At 41.9% G+C, this 24,506-nt stretch overlaps 1 protein-coding gene across 1 annotated transcript in view; it reads left to right on the top strand.

The window, feature by feature from the left end:
• The window catches only part of trp (transient receptor potential), a 169,046-nt gene that overhangs the window by 59,695 nt on the left and 84,845 nt on the right, over positions 1–24,506 (top strand). Inside the window, exons 6-9 of the mRNA XM_067143925.2 lie at positions 5,223–5,393; positions 12,320–12,554; positions 21,069–21,221; positions 23,486–23,631. Coding sequence (XP_067000026.2) covers positions 5,223–5,393; positions 12,320–12,554; positions 21,069–21,221; positions 23,486–23,631 — 705 coding nt within the window. The remainder of the gene's footprint in view (positions 1–5,222; positions 5,394–12,319; positions 12,555–21,068; positions 21,222–23,485; positions 23,632–24,506) is intronic.

The following is a 24,506-nucleotide window of genomic DNA, read 5'->3' as shown; positions in this document are numbered from 1 at the left end:
CTGGCCTTTGGTCCAAGGGTCCAGAGTTCGATTTCCAGCCGGGTCAGGGATTTTAACTTTCATCGGTTAATTTTTCTGGAGCGGGAGCTAGGTGTTTGTGCTGTTTTAATCATTACAATTCATTTTAGGTAGCGCCCCATTCTCATAGACGCGCAGGTCGCCTATACGGCATCAACTCGAAAGACCCGCCTCGCAGGCCACACGCCATTATTATTATTATCATTATTATTATTATTATTATTATTATTATTATTATTATTATTATTATTATTATTATTATTACCGTGTTTGCGTGGAGCAGAGGTGAAAGGTTCTGGCTTGAATGGGTCTATCTACGATAGTCAAAGATTAATTTAAAACTTTAAAAAATAAAGGTTATATTTCTTTTCAGATATTAAATTTTAACAAAACTATTCGCTAGGCGAAAGAACAAGATTCCAAGTACAAAGCTAGTTTGGCACAAAGTAAGAAAAAACAGAAAAACCCAGTAAAGTTAGTTACAAAATTTGAGCTTCAAGATCCCAATTTACAAAATTCCCCACGTCACTATATTTGCGCTTAGTTTGATACTCAAGGAGACGAATCTTCCAACTTGAATCACATAATTTTCACGAGCATCTTTTGCTCCAACAACGGTTGTAAGTTACGGCCTTCCAAAGGCACCATTCAATATTACACAAATATCTTTTACATTACAAGAAAGAACCTCTATGCTCTATAATTCTACCAAGGTGACTGCGCTCCCAAACCCTAACAGCCTTTAACTTTTACATTTGTGATTACAGAGTCTTTGCTCAATAAATTTTACACTTTCTGGCCTCCTTAGGCACAACCTACGTTAAACAAGACCGTATCAGTTGTCTTAAGTTTACATAGAAAAAATAATACAGGGGTATCGAGTACCCATTCTACCGCGCCTTCGTGAAAAGGTATAGGTTAAAGTTACTGGCCCAAAACTCAAAAATGCCATGGAGGCAAATACTTGCTCTCCTTAAGATTTGAAATTACAGACTAAAACCCTACTTGGGCTTGTGGCCCGACAATACAGAGGCAAATCCTAAACTACTGAGGTGACTAGATGGACAAGATAAGTTACAATTTACAATAGTGAAAACCGTTACAAACTCGTAGTCACCTCCATATTAAACTGAAGGGAGTTCGAGAGGGTAACGCACTCTCTATCCCCGGTTTTTAGTTAAGTGCTATAGACTAGTTAAACTTTAACATGAGAAGAAAGAAAAATTTACATTTCCGGAATTTTATAGTTACATTATCAAGGATTGAAAACCTTCCCCTCCAATTAGTTGGCAGAGATACCTACAGAGTTAGAAAATTGGTGGCCATTACCTTAGCTGATGTTCTGCTTGCCGATGGATGAGGCCTCCGCCTTCTCTCTTAACACACACACAGTAACCAGACGATCAATAAGACAAGTTAGCTCGAAAAGGCGTCAGCTTTTATACCCAAGAGGAAGGTTCTAGAAGGCTCTGGACTAAGTCCAGACACAGACTCTACTTTTTATTGGGCAATCAAAAAGTTACAAGAAGCATGTGATTGACTGAAAATTAAATACACAAAATTTTTGATTGTCCAGACTCCAAAACTGGTGGGATGAGTTACAAGTGTTGCAAACTTTGAAATATCAAAAGCAAGGAATAATCGATTCATTTTAGAAAACCTATAAATACAAAATTTATTTAAATATTTAGTAGTTTCACTTTACACCAGAGTGCATGACATCAGTTTTTTAATAGAGACATCTATGGAGAAAAGTCAGAATTTCTTGAAATAGTTGCTGCAAACTTTATATGTTAGATGGCGTTCTTCAAGGCGCTTCATTTAAATGCACGGGGTTGAGCTGTATCTCCCGGTATTATTATTATTATTATTATTATTATTATTATTATTATTATTATTATTATTATTATTATTATTATTATTATTATTATTATTATTATTATTATTATTATTATTATTATTATTATTATTATTATTATTACGGGGTTGCCTGTGGAATGCAGAAGTGAAAGAAGGTGCCGGGGTGAATGGGTCTAACTACAATGTCAAGAAAATAATTTAAAAACTCAACTGAAGGTTATATTTTTGAAAAAATAACAAATTTAACAACTTTCACTTAGTGAGATAACAATGATATACTAGCAATTTAGAAACAAGACTTAGGAAAATCCAAGGTTTCAGAACTTTAACACTCTCGGGCTACAAGCCCCTAGTTTTACAATTCTCGAGCTCCTAGCTCAAATTTACAACAGAGCACAAACTTAAAAAGGGCAGAAATCCCCCTACATTCATGGAGCACTTGCTCCCAAAATTCAACATCTAACCTCCAAGAGGCATACAGTAATCTTACTTTGAAAAAGAGCTAACAGGCTCTCAGTTTTCCAAGCCTATTCAAGGCAACACCAACTTACAAAATCTGGCCTCTGAAGGCACAACTTACAATAGGAAAATGATTATACAGGGGTATTTAATACCCAACCTACTGGGCCTTTGCGGAAAAGAACAGGTTAAGTAAATGGCCCGAAACACAAATTGAATGGAGGCGTGGACTTGCACTCCTAGAAATGAATTCATAAAACCTAACGGGCACTAGGCCGATGAAACAGGGGCTATTCCCAAACTATGGAGGTGACTCGTATAAGAAAAAATTTAAGACACTACGGAAAGGACGAAAACCAGTTACGAAACGTAGTCGCCTCAAACCAATATGAAGGGAAGCTCGAGAGGGTACATCACTCTCTATCCCCGATTTACAGTCGAAGATTTTATGAACCTTTTACATTAGCTGGCAGAAAGTTACATTTTCAGAAAAGTAGGTTACCTAGTTAAAGTTTCGGACCTCTCTCTCGGGTTAAACTGCGGAGCTAGCAAGAAATAAAGATGTTAAGTGGCCATTACCTTGTCGGAGTACTGCTGCCTGATGAAAGAGGCGCCTCCCGCCTCCTGCTTGACACACACACTTAGTTAGGTGACGATCAAATGGCCAAGAGACGAGAAAATCCGCAGTTTATAAACCCTCGGAGAAAGTTTGAGACCTATCACGAATAATCATGACACACCCACAGAATTTTATTGGTTAAATTCAAAAGTGACACTCAGAATCGAAGAAGAAGCCTGTGATAGGCGGAAAATTAATTTCAGAAATTAGGGATTGGCTAGATTCAAAACTGGCGGAAAGAAAATATAAATATTGCCAACCCAAGAATAAATGAACATCAATTAGTAAAAAAAACTTATGAATACCAAATGTCTTTAAATCAAGTTCATTCGCTTCGCACCAGGGTGCATGATCATAGTTTTTCAGCAGTGACATCTATGGAAGAATGTCCAAACTTCTTGATGAAGGGCAAACAAAACAAGTAGAAATACAGTCAGTTCAGGAAACTTCAAAATAACAAAATTCCATCAGATTTTAGTGGTGACATCTTGTGAGTAAAGGTTTAAGTAGGTCTAATTTCAAGTTCATGGTTCCTCCAGTAGAGGAGTACTTTTAGGCGCTCATTTTCGAACGCGCGGCGTAGAGGTGTACCTCCCGGTACAATTATTATTATTATTATTATTATTATTATTATTATTATTATTATTATTATTATTATTATTATTATTATTATTATTATTATTATATGAGCAATCATGTGGGTGCTTCGGAAAGTTAGAATGTATAAGCCAATGCTTACCTTCTTCAATAGCCAAAAGTAAAAGCCCCTCTCTTTAATTTGTTCTGATATAGAGGACTTCGCTCTATGTCCAGAGCCTCTATGCTCTATAATTCTATAATTCTATAATTCTCTTTTAGGTTGAATGTACTACAGCGCAATGTTTTCTCTCTGAAAGTGAACGTTTTATCTATTAACTTTCCAACATACTGTCGAGGTAATGACCCGACTAAAGGAAACATATCTTAACCACTTCAGTTAGGCAGGCTCTTCCTGTAGGACTCGCATCTTTGCGACGTCAATTAGCAACCATAGGATCCTTAAATGAGGCTGGCATAGCTTCCACTCACTTGTCAGGCTCCTGACTCATCTTCCTACCAGATAGTAATTCTTGTTCCTTTCCGTCACCGACCGTATTCGGCTTCCGAGGCCTAGAGAGTCTTCTTCTTTCAGGGTCAATTCGAACCAGGTGGAACCAGATTTAGTTCGGATATTCGATCTTTCGGCTAACAGAACATTATAGAGTGATCAAAGTTTAAGCCCCGAAGATAATTTCACCATGCAAGTTAAATTATTTTCCGGCCCCGTTGTGTAGGGGTAGCGTGCCTTCCTCTTACCCGGAGGCCCCGGGTTCGATTCCCGGCCAGGTCAGGGATTTTTACCTGGACCTGAAGGCTGGTTCGAGGTCCACTCAGCCTACGTGATTAAAAGCCAAGAATAACGGCCGAGAGGATTCGTCGTGCTGACCACACGATACCTTAAAATCTGCAAGGCTTCGGGCTGAGCAGTGGTCGCTTGGTAGGCCAAGGCCCTTCAAGGGCTGTAGTGCCATGGGGTTTGGTTTAAGTTAAATGATTTAGTATAAACTGCACAGTTAACTTTCCTTTATTTTGTGAAATAATAACTAATTTCACTGTTGATATGTAGCTCTGCGTTATCTGCTCCAAGCGGTTAAGGGAAGTTGACTTTCCGCCAACAATAGCTATTCAGATGGAGAGGTTAAGCTGTTCTTACGAAAGGTGTTTGACGGGCCTGAAATCTAATTAGCGTCAAATGATTGGCAGTATATAACACGTCCTGCTGTATTTTTAACGGGTTGAACATCATTAGAAGGGGGTAGTTACCCAGTTGTCTGCTTCTCTCCTTGTTATTGTTTCCTCATTTCTGAAGATCTTTATCTCCGAGGGTACTATTATATTGTATATACTATCTCTTGCCATCCTCCGCACCAGACATGCTGCACCAAAAACATTCAACCCACTCTACAGTGCAGTGAGTGAGAACTCTCCCATGATCTCTCATCCCGGAAAAATTTCCAGTTTTGTAAGTTGCATTTTCCACGTCACATAGCCACTTCAAAGAATTGTAAACTCGATGACAGTCTGATTTCGAAGTTGAACAGTTTAAAAATGGAGTCATTAGTATGAAATGCCGTCCAGTAGTTAATGTACTCCCCTTTAAAACAATAATCACTACCAACAACATTGCACCACGCAATGCACTGCAGTATACAGTAGCTGAGTTTCCATATTTCTTCTCTTTCTGCAGGAAATGCGCGCAGGCTGTCAGGAGTTCGCCACGTCTCTCTTGGATCACGCACGAACCTCGTTGGAGCTCGAGGTGATGCTTAACCACAATCCAGATGGAGAGCCCTGGTCTCCTGGGGAGAGGCACTCTTTAGAAAGATTAAAACTTGCCATCAAATATAAACAGAAAAAGGTAAGATCTGTAGCTCTGGTGTTAAAACCCTTCTAAACAAACCTCTTATCTTATACGTACCCATGCGGTTTAAGTTAAGGCATCTGAGCGCACATCCATATCTTCTACCCACACGTATATCTCACTCAGATTTTCTCACACACCAACCTCATAGTCTCATTTAAATCCCCGATTACACTTCAGTATCCCTCCTACATAGTATCCCACTGATAACAAAATTCACTCCCTTAAACTTCTCCCATGCTGTCATAACCAGATCCCACACTTCTCGATGTATATTGGTGCCTATTACTGCTTGCCTTACGTTATTGACAGCGTACCAACGTAAAACTACTACCTTCCCCTTCTGTTCTGCTTTCCTCAACATCTGTCTTAACCTATTTCCTAAATAAGACTTTACACCGGTTCCTGTTCCCCCACACACTTTATCGTTTTTACGTCCCACTTTACTTTTACAATTTTCGGAGTCAACACACTTTTTAATATGCCTAACAATAGAGCCCCCATGACCACAGCCTCAACTCCACCCACGTCATTAGATCCTCTATCCTCCTTTTCTCTCTTATCACCCTAACGGCTGCTGAAATTACTTACTGGGACCGATGGCCTAGTTGTTAAGCCCTTTTAAACAACAAACATCAAAATATTTCATCATCCCTTTCCTCGCTCACATAATCCTGTTCAACTTCGGTCTCTTTCATCATCTACTCTACGTTATTCTTTCTCACCTTTCACATTCCCTTTCCCTGTACCTCCCCCTTCAGTACGACTACCCTTTTACCCATCTTTCCTTTGCTTACATACAAGTAGTGACTCATACAAATTTATCACCGATACCTCACCTGAACTCTCACCACCTCCCTCCCCCCAGCCCGACTAGACACCTTAGACCTTAATTCCTCCGCTTCCTCTCCCTCCCTTTCCTCTACCGTAATCTGTGCATTGTCTGACGGAGTCGTACTTTCTTGTCTGTCTTCGGTTAGAAGCCTAATTGGGCTGATGACCTAGATGTTAGGCCCCTTTAAACAACAAACAAAGCAGAAGCCTAATAATTATACACCTTAAATCCTCGCTCTCTTACTTCGTACACTGTAATACCCACTGACACCACAGTCCGTACACCAAATTTTCTCAGCCATGCTTTAATCTCCTTCACAGAAATATTAAATGTTGAAAATATCAACATAAGTAAAATAATGTTTTCTTTGAACAATATTTGTATCAGCTGCTGTACCCGTCGTTGACGGAACTACCCCGTTGGAACGTGCGTGCTTACATTTCTGTCGAGCCCTCATTTCTTAAGTGATGAATCACTCTTTGGTCTTGGCGACAATGATCGTCATAATCGTGTTCGACGCCTTGCCGAGAAGAGGTACCGCACCGATCTTATCACTGATCGGGGCCGACCGCAAGTATTACAGTCTGCGGAGTTCTTGGCTTTCATGTGAAATCGCTGTTAATGTGTCTTTGTGGAGAGCACGGTGAATGCTCGACAGTATGTGTACAGGGTTATCAAACGAGTGCTTGTCGCTCTGATGACGCAAATGTAATGCTTCAGCAGGACAATGCCCGTCTTTACACCGTCAGTATATCCGAGGAAATTCTTCAAGACAAGCCCATTCGCAGTAGCCCGTCAGGTCCCCAGTTCCCCGACCTATGTCCTATCGAGCATGTGTGGAACGTGATGGGTGAATGCCTGTACATCTCCCCTCAGCCACCCCGAAGTGTGGACGAACTAACTCTCGTCGTGCAGCAAGTATGGGTCACAATTCCCCAGGACGTGATCCAGGAATTAATTAACTTAATACCACACAGGATTTATCGCGGCTCGAGTTGGACTAACCCTATACTGACCTGTGTCTACGTGTGCAGGCAGAGGCACCTAAACGTGCCATTATCACATCACTGCTTCACACCCGTCCACAATACACACTCCTTCATGGTGTCGCAGTTTCCACCTTCCCTAGTGTGTTATGTTTATAATTACGGTTCATCTTAAGAGATCAAAGCATCCATAAAAAATTTGTATATGGAGCTTTCTAATTTAAATATATTGTAAAGGGGAGTCATAAATGGAATGATGCGATTTTTCACCAGAAAGTCGAATTTCCTATTTTAAAAATCCCGCAAGGCTTCCTCTTTCAAATCCCGTTAACAGATTTGCGTGAACGCCATTTTTAAAGCTATAAATGCTGGTTTTAAAGAGTAGTGCACGGCGTATGTAGAGCAAGTCCACGCTCCTTTCTCCCACGATGTCAGACAAGATGAGCTTGAAAGTATTTTCGGACTACCATTTCAGTAATGCCGCTAGAATATATATGCCATGTAGTAGGCCTACTCTGCGAGAAAGAAGTATGCAGAAGTAAACATACGGTCCAGAGCAATTTTAAAGCAGGTAGGTTTCTTAAAAGTTTCAATTGCATTTTCTAGCTTTAAATATTTTCATCTCTTTGCCATGTACAAAATGCTCCTTATTGACAGAGTTCTTATCAGATTCACCTAAAGTTTTCAGATAATATTTCAATATATTTACGAATAAAATTTCATCTGTTTACTCTAATTTATTTCAGTATAACCTAATAAATGCATACACACATATATAAACACACACAATTCTAAACCGCTGCGAATGGCCACACTTACGAATTACTGTCTATTCACAAATTGCTCTTCCTTATGGTTCAGCAGGAGTTCCAGCCCGCTACTCTACCTGGGGGCTGGGGACATTAATCCTTACTATCACTTCGCCAAGTCCAGTTAACTCATACAGCAGCTGTGTGAAGACCGCTGGATTTGAACACAATGCCACTGGCTACACAAGATACGATGACTGTTCGTTGGTTCGACTCCACAGACAGTCCACAAATTCACACAGTCACATGCAGTGAACAACCAAACAGCTCAACAGTACTCAACAGCAGGACGATACTCACAACAGCGAACATTAACACAGGTCCATTTACCTTCACACTCGCGATAGCAGCTTCCCTCGGCTGAGCCTCGGTTCACAGAAACACACGAGCACACATCTGTCTTCCGTTTCGTCGTCTCCAGTCCACATACTCACTGGTCTCTCCGACAGCACAACAACAGCTCCTGGTTCAGACCTCGGTGGAACACTAGCGACAGCCAACACCTCGGTCGCCCTCAGCCCAACACACCGAGTCTCACATACAGTTCAACTCTGACTGACTGCCCGTGGCTAGCCTCCCTTTTTATAGCTCGGATGATTTCATCCAGAAATTTCACGAGGTCACTACAGGCTGAACATTCCCGTTGAATCTCCAAGAAACTCAGGTAAGCCGGCCGACGAGAACACACGGAAAGGCCGGCCCCACCCTACAAGCCGACTGGGAAATCCCTGGTCGTGTGAGTCACTAGCCCGTTCCTGGAAGTACTGAAAAGAGCTACCACGGGGCAGGCATGTAACAATATGTATAAGAATTAGAAGTAGTTCTGTATTTTATTATCAGGTGAATATTACTTTCATATTTTTACTCCTAAATACCACCAAACTAGATTTTTCCCTATTGTGTGAATAATGATTGAAAAACTTCTATCTGCAATAGTTTATACCCAACCGCAAAACCCAGACTTATTATTAAATATATGAGTATTTTTGACAAGTCTGCCAAATTATAGCCCAAAAATAATTAAAAATGTGCCGCAAGGAGCATTTTCCTTGAAAAATATAAGTACTATTTGTTATTAACAAATTAACTAATCAACCCCAAATTATGTGTGGTTCTATATATGCATGTGTTTTAAATTTGATTGCGAGAAGTGGCAAATTGTAGATGTTCCACATTTCAGTCTTGACTGCCCTTAGTAGATAAGATGTCAACATTATTTTCCCATAATTTACATATTCTAAATATATTTTTCAGAGAGGTTACCCGTGTACTTTGTATGTTACTTTACCATCAGGTGGTAGAACCGACCCTAATGAGCTTGTTCCATTAGATATATATACCCTCCTATTAATACTTTATGGCCAATGACCTAGATATTAGGCCCCTTTAAAAGAAGTATCATCATTCGTATTTTCAGTACAGCCGCGAAGAATCAAGTTGCTCTTCTCCATTTAACTGAACAACCTACATGGTCGAGCTGTCTAAAATGGACACAACAATTAGTTATTAATTAATAATAAACAAAAATACCATTCAGTTCGACAAATTTTATAATGAATTTTTCAAGTTTAGTGTGGCATACTTCAAAACATTCCTCCAGACTCGAAGTTAGGACACCCACAAATAGTTCCTTCTCTGATTTTTGTAACACGGTACCTATTTGTGGTCTTGCCTTCCTTGTTGGTAGGGGGGTACTTTGAATGAGGTAATATTCAGTCTGACATGATACAGTGTTATCTGAAAAACACGAATGTCGTTATATCTCAAAACCACGTGAGAAAGCTTATGTAATTTCTGCGTATATCGGTCTTGACTAACTGAAAACAAAATATCGCATCATCTTCCTACCAATGTAATAATAATAATAATAATAATAATAATAATAATAATAATAATAATAATAATAATGTCTGGCTATTGCTAGCCTAGTGCAGTCTTTGCAAGGCAGACCCTCCGGCGAGAGTGGGCGTCATCTGGCGTGTACGGCAAACTGCGCATTATTGTAGGGAGGAATGCTTTGTGGGCGGTGTGTAAGTTGCAGGGATATTGGGGACAGTACAAACATCCAGTCCCCGAGACAGCGGAAATAACCATTTAATGTTAAAATCTCTGACCTGGCCGGGAATCGAACCCGGGGCCCTCTCAAACAAAAGCAACTATGCTGACCATTCAGCCAAGGAGCCGGACTCTATCAATATTTAAAATGGTATATCTCTCGCTGAAGTAGACCTTCTGCATGGTATGATATGACACCTGGTTAAGAAGAATGATCTGGTAAGAACAATATATTTCCGCACAAGGAAAGCTTAGCCACAAAGTGTTTAAATGATGTAGTATACACATTTTCCAAGATGGCATCAGTTCAGAAATTATTCTGAGTGACCAGAAGGATCCTGAATTTTAAATGAAAGCCAATGGTACATACTACTCGATAGAATAAAATGACCCACAATAATATTGTGAACAGCACAGAGTCTATGAAATGCCATGTACCTTTGTGATTTTGGATACTAAGTGGGTCATTTATGATATTTACTATGAAGTTCTGTAACGTAGGGTGATTAGTACCCAACCCCTTCATGAAACTCCGTCTCTGTAACCGAATAACAAGTCTATTACAGACCATCTGTCTGGACGGATGTTGTAGTGTTTAGTGAGTTAAGGGATGCGTGGTTCGTAAATGTTCTTTCATAGTCGACCTCACTGCCTTGTTTAACATTAATCTCAAACCGGACAGTTGGATCGACCACCACGGCTCGATACGAGTGCCAATGGATCACAACGATGTTTGCTCTTCTTACAGGCCCAGCAGAAGATAGTGAACTTATTCATGGACTTGCCATCCTGATTCCCGCATTGCAGAGTCTAAGGCTATTCTCACTTCGTACTCTTCCCAACAATCCAGCAAGTCACACAACACCCATAACACTACTTGCTTGTTATTTAAAGGGGCCTAACATCCAGGTCATCGGCCCACTCATAACACTATCCTCCACTATAAATACTTTCAAAACCGTCAGAGTGGATGAAACGAAATAAATCGATAAACAGATTAATCTCATAATATTGTACTTCTGAGGAATTTAAATACTATGTTACTCGAACTTTTGTTATAATTATCCCCCCTCTTGGCTCAACAGCCCCGAAGGGCCATGGCCTACCAAGCGACCGCTGCTCAACCCGAAGGTCTGCAGATTACGAGATGTCGTGTGGTCAGCACGACGAATCCTCTCGGCCGTTCTTCTTGGCTTTCTAGACCGGGGCGTCCATCTCACCGTCAGATAGCTCCTCAGTTGTAATCACGTAGGCTGAGTGAACCTCGAACCAGCAGGCACAAGTAAAAATCCCTGACCTGGTCGGGAATCAAACCCGGGGCGTCCGGGTAAGAGGCAGACACGCTACCCCTACATCGCGGGGCCGGCTTTGTTATAATTAAATTTACACAAATTCATTGATTTAATAGGATTATTTAAATTAATTTTAAAATAAGACTTTTATGCAAAACACACTATTATTGAAACGTAGTTAAACAAGTAGATAACACACTGCAAAAACAAAATACGTTTACGATCATAGGAATAGTACCAGCTTTTGGGTGGTTAGGTCATGTGCGTTTGCAGAGTTTCGCCCAGACGTGTCATTCAGGCTCATCAGTTGGATGAATACGTTTACCCTACGTATGAACACTTCAAGCTCGCACGAGAAACCATGTCCATCCCTATTTACACTAAGAAAAACTCTAACCTCTCTAAGAACAGTCTAGATAAACATCTTTTAGTACAAGCTCACAATCATTAGTGACTAACACTAGTCAATATGTCGCAATTCACTGACACTACATTGTTATTCTTTGTAATATGTTGGTTGGATTTAGATTTCTCATTTACATTCTCCGTCAGTGTCATATGGAACTCCACCGGTTCTATACCAAACCTTGTAGAATAATTAATGTTATTTGCTTTACGTCCCACTAACTACTTTTTAAGGTCTTCGGAGACGCCGAGGTGCCGGAATTTAGTCCCGCAGGAGTTCTTTTACGTGCCAGTAAATCTACCGACACGGGGCTGTCGTATTTGAGCACCTTCAAATACCACCGGACTGAGCCAGGATCGAACCTGCCAAGTTGGGGTTAGAAGGCCAGCGCCTTAACCGTCTGAGCCACTCAGCCCGGCAAACCTTGTAGAGTTCATGTCCTACACTACATGATCGCTGATGCTTGCAGGCAGGCGTGTCACATAAGCAGACAGTCTATCACTTTGTGAAGTAATAAATTAATCATTTTTTCTTTTGCAGTTCGTGGCGCATCCTAACGTGCAACAACTGCTGGCCGCCATTTGGTATGAAGGTCTTCCCGGTTTTCGACGGAAGAGTATGGTCAACCAATTGCTCGAGGTGTTCAAGCTGGGTTCCATGTTCCCTGTGTACAGTACTGTCTACATGTTAGCTCCAACCTCCAAGACTGGCCTCTTCGTGAAGAAGCCTTTCGTCAAGTTCATCATGCACTCCTCGTCATACGCCTTCTTTCTCAGTAAGAAATATTTTGAGTGTACACTTAAGTACATCGCCCAGAAGGATGAGGGTTCGAATCCCCGTCAGGAAGTCATAAAATTTAAGAAACGAGATTTCCACTTCCGGAGGTGCATATGGCCCTGAGGTTCACTCAGCCTACACCAAAATTGAGTACCAGGTTAATTCCTGGGGGCAAAGGCGGCCGGGCGTAGAGCCAACCACTCTACCCCATCACGTGCCGAGGTTAACAATGGTGGAAGCCTTTACCTTCCACTCCTCCAAGGGCCTTCATGGCCTGTACGGAGGTGACTTTTTTTACACTTAAGTACAACGGCCAGCCAAGTGAGTTGAGTCCAGGGCTTCTGGAGTCAATAGCTGCGTCCCTTCAAACTGGTATAACCTTGTATATGGGTTTATTTTACTACTGCCTCTGAACAGAGGACTCAGAATATTCTCCTAAAATAGTGTATTTAGTTGTATCTATACGAGCACGCTGAGTAGCTCAGATGGTAGAGCGCTGTCCTTTAAGCCTAAGGTGGTAGGTTCAATCCCAGCTAAATCAGATGCTCTATCAAATACGCCATCCCCGTGTCGGAAGGTTTATTGACTCCTGTGGGACAAACTTCCAGCATCACAAGTCTCCCTAGGTCGTAAAAGCCATAATATTTTTGTTAACTATACGAGAAATGAAGAGGATATACAGTAGGTAGGTGACTATTGCTTGTGAGTGAGCACTCAGATGTGAAATAAAATCGGATGTGACCTCTTAAGAATAACAGTGGCGATGCCATCTCTGAGAAGTGGTGGGTCCTGAAATTAATATAGCATTTCTTCCATGGTTATTACCCTGAACTGGTATGTTGGACTTGAGTCACGTAATTTGTATAGTACGGGCCAAAACGACGTAAATACTTTTCTTAAATTTCCTCATAGCCTTAAGTAAAAATCGTCATTGTTATTACTACTAGAGCCCGGACTTCCATGCACTATCAAATCTCAAACTCTGCATGCATGAATGTACTATCACATGGCAAAACATGCACAATAAACTGGAAAATATGCACTAACGAAATTCAGTTCCTTTTGACACATTGTACAAGAACTCATTTCTCCCAATTGTCTTAATTTAACCTCATCCGTTAATCTGTCAGCCCATTCTTAAGCACAGAAAATGACCTTTCAACGTCACAAGAAGTGATAGGTGCATGCTTAAATCAAGTCATTTGGGACAAAATGAGGTCAAATTGTACGCATTTGCAGTTTTACCACAATACGTCTATTATCAGAATGACGAATTCAAAATCAGGATTTGAACGGATCATTTCGTTCAGCTTATCTCTAGCTGCCGCAGCTACTCCGTGCGATGATTGCAGATGATTATGTCTTCAATAACAGCTAAAGATTGAAGCTGCGATAACAAAGAGTTCCAGGTAGGAAATTCCAGGATAATAACGGAAGGTTCGATGCAAAACCAAGGTTTGTAAGTTGCTATCTCAGTAAGGCAGCGTCACAGAAGTGTGATACAAGTTTTGTTTTGTTCGTCTAACATAGAAGAAAAAATGATCCTTCATTTACTAATGCACAATTTACGGTTCAGTTTATAGCAATTTATAACTGGGACGCTTTATTCCTGAGAATTACAGAGATCGACGTTGGGCCCTCCGTCTTACGTCAATGTTTACTCAAGCAACTGATAAGAAAGTGCTTGGTTAATTGGATTATAGGACCTCTACCTCATATACTAACTTTGGTTGTCAGATAGGATGCCAGGAATACATTCTCGCCGTCTCTCAATAACAGACATACTGTATAACGTGGAAACAACGGTCCCAAATTCTGCAAACTAGCATTCATAAAAGGCACTATCATGCAAGTTAACATTATATATGTGCCAAAGTCAGCAGAAAAGTCATATTATGCAATATAAAAGACGAAATATTTGCTATTAAATCCAAAATCTTCAAAATATGCATTATGCATGAATTTCCTCCTAAAAAGGCGAAACCGTGCAAACATGCACGGCAAAAGAACAGTTATTTTGAATCATTAAGTAATAAAACGTATGAATGCAAAGTTTGTGAAGTGTAACCAGCTTATTTAAAAACATCCATTTGCATGGAAATCCGGGCTCTACGGGTATTTACACTGTCTGACAAAAACAAAAGTTAAGCACCAAGACGGAGTGGTTGAAAGTGAATGAAACTATATATGTTGAAATATCATATGCCTTTATTGAACTGATTACAATATGGAATGAAAGAGACAAGGGCGTTGGCAGTTACAGATGGAATGTTGGCGCCAGGTCAGTAGGGTGTCGCACCCCTCTCCACCCCACCCCCACCCCCACCCCCACCCCCCACCCCCCTGGCCGCAATGCATGCCCTTATCTGGTTCGGAATGGTCTCAAACAGCCTTTGGATCCTCTCCTGAGGCAAGTTCGTCCACAGTTGTTGCAGTTGTCCGTCCAGATCCCTCAGGTTGGTTCTGGGACGGAGTCCCCTTCCAATGTCATCCCACATGTGTTCAATGATGGAGAGGTCCGGGGATCTTGCTGGCCACGGAGGGCCTTGACATGCTCTAGGCTGTCCATAGATACACGTGCTGTGTTTGGACGCGCATTATCTTGTTGGAACACTGTCTCAGGGTGATATACCATAACGGGTAGGACGTACGGACGCAGAATGTCTGTGACGTACCGCTGTGCCGTCAAAGTCTGCCGAAGCACTATTATAGGTGACATGAACGCATATCCTATGGCTCCCCATACCATGATGCCCGGGATTACGCCTGTGTCTTTTGTACAACGTGGGCAGGATCTTCCCTTTGGCCTCGACGCCGCCAAACCCGCTCACGATGGTCATCGAAGGTTATGGAGAAGCAGGACTCATCACTGAACATGATGCGACGTCAGTCGTCCTCTGACCATGCCTCCCGGGCAAGGCAACACTCCAAACGCAGTGTTCTGGTTTCAATGGCAACCGACGCATGGGACGGTAGGACCCCAATCCGTCGGATACGAGTCGTCGAAACACTGTGCGGGAACTCACAGGATGTTGTAGAGTAGCCAGTACATGTTCGCGGATGGTGGGTGCCGAAGTTATGGGATCCCGCAATGGTTGGCGCACCATGCGACGGTCCTCCCTCGGGGTGGTGTTTCTTGGACGACCCGAACTTACACGACGTGATTGGGTGCCCTCATGTACCCAGTGAGTCCAACATCGGGCCACTGTGACATCTGAATGGCCCACATGCCTGGCGATTGCACGATACGACCAACCAGCCTCATGCAGTCCCACAATGCGGCCTCTGTCAGTTGGTGGATAGACTGTCTAGCGTGTCTGCGAGGCATCGCGAGTGCTTCGTACTGTATGTAATCCTCTCTGCACGTCTTGCGTATCTGTCTGACTTGCAGCAGTTGACTGGTAACAACTTACCAACAACAGGACGGTGCCATCACGAATGCACTCTGGTGGGCGTTCTACACATTACATATCCTTGTAAATCTAATCTTGTACTCACACATCAATGCTGTGCATGTACCCTACCGAAATGGGATAATATTGGACCACTCCTTCTGGGTGATTAACTGTTTCTGTCAGGTAGTGTATATGTTGTGTACTGAACAGAAAAAGCATTTATTTTACACACAATCATTTCTTATGATAACTAAACATTCAAAATCGAAAACTTTTAATTTTCTGCGTAAGTAGGCCTACTTTTCTGCAAGCACTGACAAAAATATTGATTAAATTAAGCAATTTAATTTGAGCCGGGTTGAATGGCTGAGGCGGTTGAGGCGCTGGCCTTCTGACTCGAATTTGGCAGGTTTGATCCTGCCTCAGTACGGTGGTATTTGAAGGTACGCAAACATGTCAGCCTCGTGTCGGTAGATTTATTGGTACGTAAAAATACTCCCGTGTAACTAAATTCCGGCAGCTCCATGTCTCCGAAAACCGTAAAAGTAGTTAGTGGAACGTAAAACGAATAACATTATTATTCCATTTAATTTGAAAAATACGAACATATCTAGGCTTGTAACTGACATGACAATTGATAACATTTGGCTAATATAGGGTCACAGTTTGTATAGTATCCCCATATCAGTCGCTGGCATGCATATCGAGATACCCTAGTCTTGATCGGTAACTAATTGTTTACTTTCCGTATAATGTTCGCTGTCTTCAAAATTTGACGGCTCACTAATAACGTCAACATCCTATCAGTTTCATCCAAAGAAGCGATTATTTGATCCTCACAAAAAGCCACATTTCTCTTGAACTGCTCGCCATAGGCGCTACAAACTTCCATTCAGCACACGGTAAACCAAAGAAATAAGAAACATGGCCATAAAAGAAAATACCCACCTGATAAAAATTTACAACACTCGCAGTACGGAGAGCTTCAAGCAGGCCAAGGCGCGTTGTAAACAGACAAGAAGTTATTCCTGTGGAGCTTTAGTGAACACACTTCTAAAGGCGATGGGAAGTGAGCTGATGTTGGTAAATGGATGTTCTTGGTGTGAAAAATGGAAAGAGGACAACTCAAGTATGTGAACATGTAAGCGATCTGACTCGCATCATACCAGTTGAGGGTTAATTCGTTTCGAGATAAAATTAGACCTTAGGTATAAAAGAAATACTCGAATAAGCCAAAATGTGGAAATCGATGGTGTTGCTGCTGAATGTTTGTAGCACAAAATAAATTTGGGGCTTGCATACTCTACAAAGCAATCTAAAGAAGCGAGTGTCGAATGTAAGTTTTCCCATCCTTCAAAATCCGACTACATCACCTGGGTTTGAACCCGCGTTCTTGGGATCCGGAGGCTGACATTCGGGCACTGATTCACAGAGTGATAGCCTACATGGTAATCAGTCTATATTATTGTTGTTAAATGAAGATGTATTTTGTTCAAGTGTCCGCTAAGCATTACTATGACGACTTTAGCACCTTTTACTAGAAAATGATTTGCAGGTTTGTTACATCCAAAAGCCAATAACAGGCATGCTGCGGCAACACAACTCAGGAGGGTTATAGTGCAATTGATTCAAAAATATACTATACATAAATCAATTGTGTTCATATGTTCCATTTATTTCATTACTATAATTTACAGTTCGTAGTAGTAGTAGTAGTAGTAGTAGTAGTAGTAGTAGTAGTAGTAGTAGTAGTAGTAATGTATACAGAGGAAAGTTGCAAGATCCTACTATGCGGGTAGAGCAGATTACGGATGGATGACTGAGTTATGAACCGGTTAGTTAAGAATCTGTCAATAGTGGTAATTAGTATAGTGAGTATTAGTATTACTGTACCGGGCGAGTTGGCCGTGCGCGTAGGGGCGCGCGGCTGTGAGCTTGCATCCGGGAGATAGTAGGTTCGAATCCCACTATCGGCAGCCCTGAAGATGGTTTTCCGTGGTTTTCCATTTTCACACCAGGCAAATGCTGGGGCTGTACCTTAATTAAGGCCACGGCCGCTTCCTTCCAACTCCTAGGCCTTTCCTATCCCATCGTCGCCATAAGACCTATCTGTGTCGGTGCGACGTAAAGCCCCTAGCAAAAAAAAAAGTATTACTGTAAGGTCACTATTGTTAGTACGCCATAATGTAATTAACTGTTAAATTGCACGTAATGGGTCAGGGTCCAATAGATGGAATGTTTCTTCCTCAGCTGCTGGCTTTCCGTAGATGTAGGATGAGAACATTCATTCATTCATTCATTATTCATTCAGTCATTCATTTATTCAGTAATGAGGGCTCTCTCCGCAGTTACTGGTTATCCGTTACTGGGAGTGAAGAATTTCCTTTGCTTTTCATGCATGCATGAATGCCATTCATCCACTCTGAAGGGAATAATCTCTCCGTAGCTGCTGGCGGTCTGTAGCTACAGGCTGAGTGCATTTAATCCATCTATTCGTGCATTCATTCATAAATTCATCCATACTTTTATCCACAATTCAGTCAATGAATCATTCATTAATTGACTCATTCATGCATTCATGTAGCCATATAAAACCGTAAGGACATAACTGAGGAAGGACGGGATAGGACGGGCCTATCCCAAAGGAATGGGGTAGAATGTCAGCAAATGCACCAGGGAAAATGTCGAGATAGAAGAAAGGGAGGAGGGCACATAGGGAGCAGGACTTCCGCTTACATGTGCCCTGCTGAAATGTGGAATGGTGAGAAATTAGTGTTTGACAGCTGCTAGAGTAGGTGGGGGTCATCCTTTTGGGCCTGAGGAGAAAGGGCCGGGCGTGTTATCCCTGGGAAGGTGGCTCCCTTTCTCACCAGGGGTGGATAACACGACCGGGCAGTAGTTATTGGCGTGGCCCTTGCATGTGGAATGGTTTTCCGCCCGTGTAAGGAGTCACAAATTTAGATTATAGAGTTATTCATGCATTCATTCATAAATCCACCCATGCATTTATCCATCGACTCGAATGCTCTCTCCTCAGTTGGTGGTTATCCGTGACTGGGAGAGAAGTGTTTATTCATTCATGCATATGACAATTCAGTCATGGAATCATTAATTAACTCATTCATGCATTCATGTAGCCATATGCATAGTGTCTGTTGAACATGGAGGAGAACTCTGTACAGACTGATGACAAATAAATAAATAGTAGTAGTAGTAGTAGTAGTATTAGTACCATCGGAAAAACTACAGGAAACAGTAGAACGTTGTGCTAAGCTAGAGATTCTAAAAACACGTATAGACCAATAGACACAACAGGGTTTAACAATTACACGCTGAGATAAAATGGGAGAAAATATCTAGCACAACAGGACAAGCACATGGCGTACGGCAGGTGTATAGTAGGTGACATCCCACAATTATACCCCACCCTAACAAGAATTCATCTTCGGACTCGGCTCACGTGATATAGCGAACTAGCATATTCGAAATAAAAGAAAATATCTTACACAAATACGGATTATCCATGACTACTGACTTCTCCTTCAACGTTGAGTTCTGGTTTCGCGACAGAAGTGCGGCCTACATTGATGCACAAGTTGCCTGGGTAGCAACAAATACCAGCTAAACAATGTATTTTGACAGTCAAAGTAATAATAATAATAATAATAATAATAATAATAATAATAATAATAATAATAATAATGATAATCTGCCGGGCTGAGTGGCTCAGACGGATTGATGTTCTGAACCCAAGTTAGCTGGTTCGATCCCATTTCAGTCCGATGGTATTTAAAGATGCTCGAAAACGACAGCCTAGTGTCGGTGAATTTACCGGCACGTAGAAAACTCCTCTGAGATAAAACTGCGGCACTTCAGTGTCTCCGAAAACTGTAGACATAGTTAGTAAATCATGAAACCAATAACAAAAATGAAAAAACCCTAAGGCACTACGGTCCTGATGGACCTTATCCTACCAAGTGACCGCTACTCAGCCCGAAGACCTGCTGATTACGAGATGAAGCATGGTTAGAACGAAGAATCCTCTCGGTTGGTCATTGTATCACCGTCAGATAGCTGCTCAATTTTTCTTACCTGGGCTGAGTGGACCTCAAACGAGCCTTCAGATTCAGGTAAAGATCCCTGATCTGTCCAGAAATCGAACCGAGGGTCTCTTGGTAAGAGTCAGGCTTGCTACTCCTAGTCCGTGGGACTAACAATATAATAATAATAATAATAATAATAATAATAATAATAATAATAATAATAACGAAGTGACTCTCAGATTTGGAAAAGAAAGAAAGAAAGGAGGTTCCTTACGAAAATTCTTGGACCCAGAAAATCATCAGACAAGTTTACGTTCCGCATGAGACCAAACCAAGAACTATACCAACAATTTGAAAACATCACCACCACAACGAAAAAGAGGATATTGACGTTCTACGTACATATTAAAATGATGGGATCAGAGAGACTTTACTACAGGATCCTCACCTTCCAGGAGAACAGGAAGACACAAGTTCCATGGGTAAAAGAAGTCCACCGAGATTTAGAAAAATGTGGAATCACAGCAGAAGATATAATAAACAGAAAAATCTTCAGGCAGAGAGTTGTGGAGGTGAAGGACCTAGCTTATGAGAAAACGAGAAAGATTGGAGTATTCTCGGCAGAAGAACGAGCACGAGCAAGCCAACGGATGAAGGAATACTGGCGAAAGAGGAAGGAGAAAGAACTTGAGAAAGCAATGGAAGTTGCGTAATTGCAGCCCATAGATGGCTGAAACGAACAGAAGAAGAAGAAGAAGAAGAAGAAGAAGAAACTATCACTTCCAGGTAAATGCCGGGACAGTTCCTATTCATAGGTCACAGCCAATACCTTCCACCTCCTCACTATCATGCATCTTCATTAGCTCCTCGACTGAGGTTGGCGTTAGGAAGAGCAGCCGGCCGTGAAAATATCCCACATAAATTCATCTCATCCCATCCTCGACCCCATATTAAGAAACGGGTCTAAGGGGTAGACAGACATCCATACTACATAATATTGTCACGGTACTTCAGACTGTAACTGGTTTTTGTACTTCTACATTTATCTTACCAATGTGTTCCAAATTATTCCAGCTCTCCTTGGATTGGCTTCGCAAAGGGTAGAGTTCCTCCTGATCGAATGGTTTGGCACGGACTGGATGAGACGAATTCTGCACGAGTGGCAGCGTAAGGAGCGAGGCGCACTCCCAGGACCAGTCGAGTTCGCTATCATCATCTATGTCCTCAGTAAGTACCCATTTTCCTTCTTTCCCTTCTGTTATTGACAACACTGAAACTCAAGAGCAGCCAGTGGACGAGTAAGGCAAGTGACGTGCCAAGGGAAGACTCAATAGTTTTAGATGAAAGATGTAGTCGCAAATGACGCAGTTCCTGGATAACAAGGAAAGTTCCCTCCGATTTAATTTTCAATATACGAGCAGGCCATGACGGTCCAGGTTGGAAGATGCAATTTGAATATTTTGAGAGTGCTTCACAAGAAGCGTACTCTCCACATTCCCATAACGAATGCGCAGAGTAACAAGCAAGCTGTACGCTTCACAAACTCATGATTCACGGGTCGAATCTCCTCTACGCAGTGTTTCCTTGGGTATGTTTTAATGTTTAGTGCGTTACAAGCGCATTAAAGATATGCACAGTAAGACGCATTTCGCAATATTGATAGAATAATGTGCGGCAAATCGTTTCCGTGATTATAGTACGGACAGGGATGTTGGAGAAGGGCACTAATATCCATTTGAGAGATGGATGATGATGATTATGCTTGTTGTTTTAAGGGGCCTAACATCGAAGGTCATCGGCCCCTAATGGTACGAAATGAAAGAACAAAAATTTCAAAGGCATCCACTGACTAAAATAAAAATAAAATATGTCAAAGAATGAATGGATGGACAGGAACCCAACAAAACACAAAATAAACAAACAAAAACCAGTGGATCGGACTCAATAGAGATCGAAAATAACATTATTACCGACCAAGGAACCATTTATAAAGCACAATGATGCTTGGTGTCTAAAGGGGGTGCAAAATCCACGTCTAAGGCCCCACAGAATGGTACATGTCGCGAGTAAAATAGAACCATGGTACGTGTCATGTTGGGGTATTAATCAGAAGTAGCGAAGACTCACGGTGTTCCACAAAAGATGGTACTACTCACAAGTATTGTACTTCGTACAGGTAACGCAGACCTATGGTGTTTCGCACACAATGGCGCCACTTACAGCCAACGCAAACCGATGAGTTTCCTCACCTAGGTGTACTAGTCACGGGTGCCGGTCCCAAGGGCCCCGTGGTATTCCTCACATAGTGAGTACTAATCACAGGCAACGCAGACCCACGGTGTCGCTCATATAGTGGTACAACTCATAGGCAACGCCCAGACCCGCGGTGTTGCCCACATGGGTACAACGCACGGGTACTGGAATCCACCCGGCCAGGCTTTTTACTGCAACGAATCACAAACCTATTTCGTACCAAGTTAATGATACTACTCGCAAGTACATGCAACCGATGGTGTTCCCCGCATGATGGTACGAATCAAGAGTAGTTTCATGGTTCTAATTCATTCATCCTTTGGTCACCCCTTTCAGTCGCCTCTTACGACAGGCAGGGGATACCGTGGGTGAATTCTTCGTCTGCCTCCCCCACCCACAGGGGGTGTGTGTTTGGTCCGCGAGAGGTATTTTATTTCCCTCAAGTCCGCCGGCAAGCCGGTTAGGACCCCCCTATCCGCCACCTGGGACGCGCCACGTGAGAGTATCACCTCTCCTCGTGCTACGCCTGCGTAGCAGGTTCGTGGTTTGAGAGATGGAACGCCGGTCTGAAAATGCCTCATTTGCACGTTCAACGACAAAGCCGTTTTCTTTAGGTAGCAGGTTTGTCAACGCGCATGGGCTCAACGCGACGGGGCGTCAACCCACTTTTAATATTCTGCTCGTGACCACCTTAATCATATGTTCCTGGGAAAACGAGTAGCTTCTGTTGCGTGGCCAGCTCGTTCGCCTAACCTCACCTCACTTGATATCATCTTGTGGGGTAATGTGAAGAGTATTATGTGCGAGAAATCTGTAGAGACTGATGGGGAGCTCCTGGCAGGAATCCTCTCTGCCTGTAACATCGTTAAAACGACGTCAGAGTTGTTCGACAGGACACGCCAGAAGTTAATGAGACGTCATCTCTGCATCCAAAGTGGGGTAAGACATTTTGAACTACTGTTGTAAATGTCTTCGGAGCGAGTGTATGTAGTGTAGATAAATAAAGGTATTATATCGCCACACAAAGATGCTTAAGGTATTGTTATCCCACGTTCATAGGTGTCCCAAAACAAATTTTACTTAGAGCCCGACTAAGGCGTTTGCGGATCGGAGTTTCCTCAGTTGGATATATGTACCCTCGGCTAACATCCATGAACAACATCTGAAAGTTTGTCGGTAGAGTTCTCTTCCACCCACTAGAGACATAAAATATATAGCAATATTTGTGCATTTTTCAGGTCTGATCTGGAATGAGATGCGGTCTCTATATTGTGATGGGCTGCTGGAATATGTTAACGACCTCTGGAACATTGTCGACTTCATCACGAATATTTTCTATCTGTTGTGGATCGGGCTAAGGTTCTCCGCGTGGTATATTGTCCAGGTGAGCTTCTCAATATTATATACTAGACAGTGTCACCTATCGTTGGTTCCAGAGGGAGAAACCTTACCGTTTCTCCCTAATTATTACTAAATTAGAGATTTGTGGTAATTTTCTCACTGTTGGGTTGCAGTATATGTTGCAATCTATACATCGAAAAGCTGATTCAATCTTCCCGGTACATGTTTACTCGCATATTGGCAGCACTCTTCGTGATTTTTTCATGATTTCCATCATTCATATTGTTGTCTCGCACAATTTAGAGTGTAATCTATTATTTTACCGAGCGAGTGGCTACGCGGTTTGCGTCACGTAGCTGTGAGCTTGCATTCGGGAGATAGTGGGTTCGAACCCCACTGTCGGCAGCCCTGAAGATAGTTTTCAGTGGTTTACCATTTTCACACCAGGGAAATGCTGGGGCTGTACCTTAATCAGTGCCACGGTCGCTTCATGCCCACTCCTAGCTCTTTACTATTCCAACGTTTCGCAACCTGAGTCGGTGTGAAGTAAATTGTAAATTTTTTTAATTTAAAAAATTTTAAAATTTTAAAAGTTAATATTGTAAGGCTAGTAGGAGAATATTAGGCTTGTAGAACGTTGGAATGTACAAATAAAATATTCAATAACCTAGCTTGGAAAGAATTACATCGTAAGTTTCTTGAATAATGAATTTAGGAAAGTGGATCTCCTCTATTTTTGGTTGTATTGAGGTACCGGTACTGTTTGTTTTGGTAAGATTGATGGGTCATCATAAACGAATATTAAACATAGGACAGCTTCCCTTGAAGCAATCGTACCTGTATGAGTGGAAATATGGAAGTAAAATCATCATTTTCTATAGTCACTAGCGTCTCACTAAAGCGGTTTGATTCGAATAC

This window comes from Anabrus simplex, chromosome 3, assembly GCF_040414725.1.
Source record: "Anabrus simplex isolate iqAnaSimp1 chromosome 3, ASM4041472v1, whole genome shotgun sequence".
In the NCBI taxonomy this organism is placed as follows: domain Eukaryota; kingdom Metazoa; phylum Arthropoda; class Insecta; order Orthoptera; family Tettigoniidae; genus Anabrus; species Anabrus simplex.
This window is presented reverse-complemented; position numbering and strand designations above follow the sequence as displayed.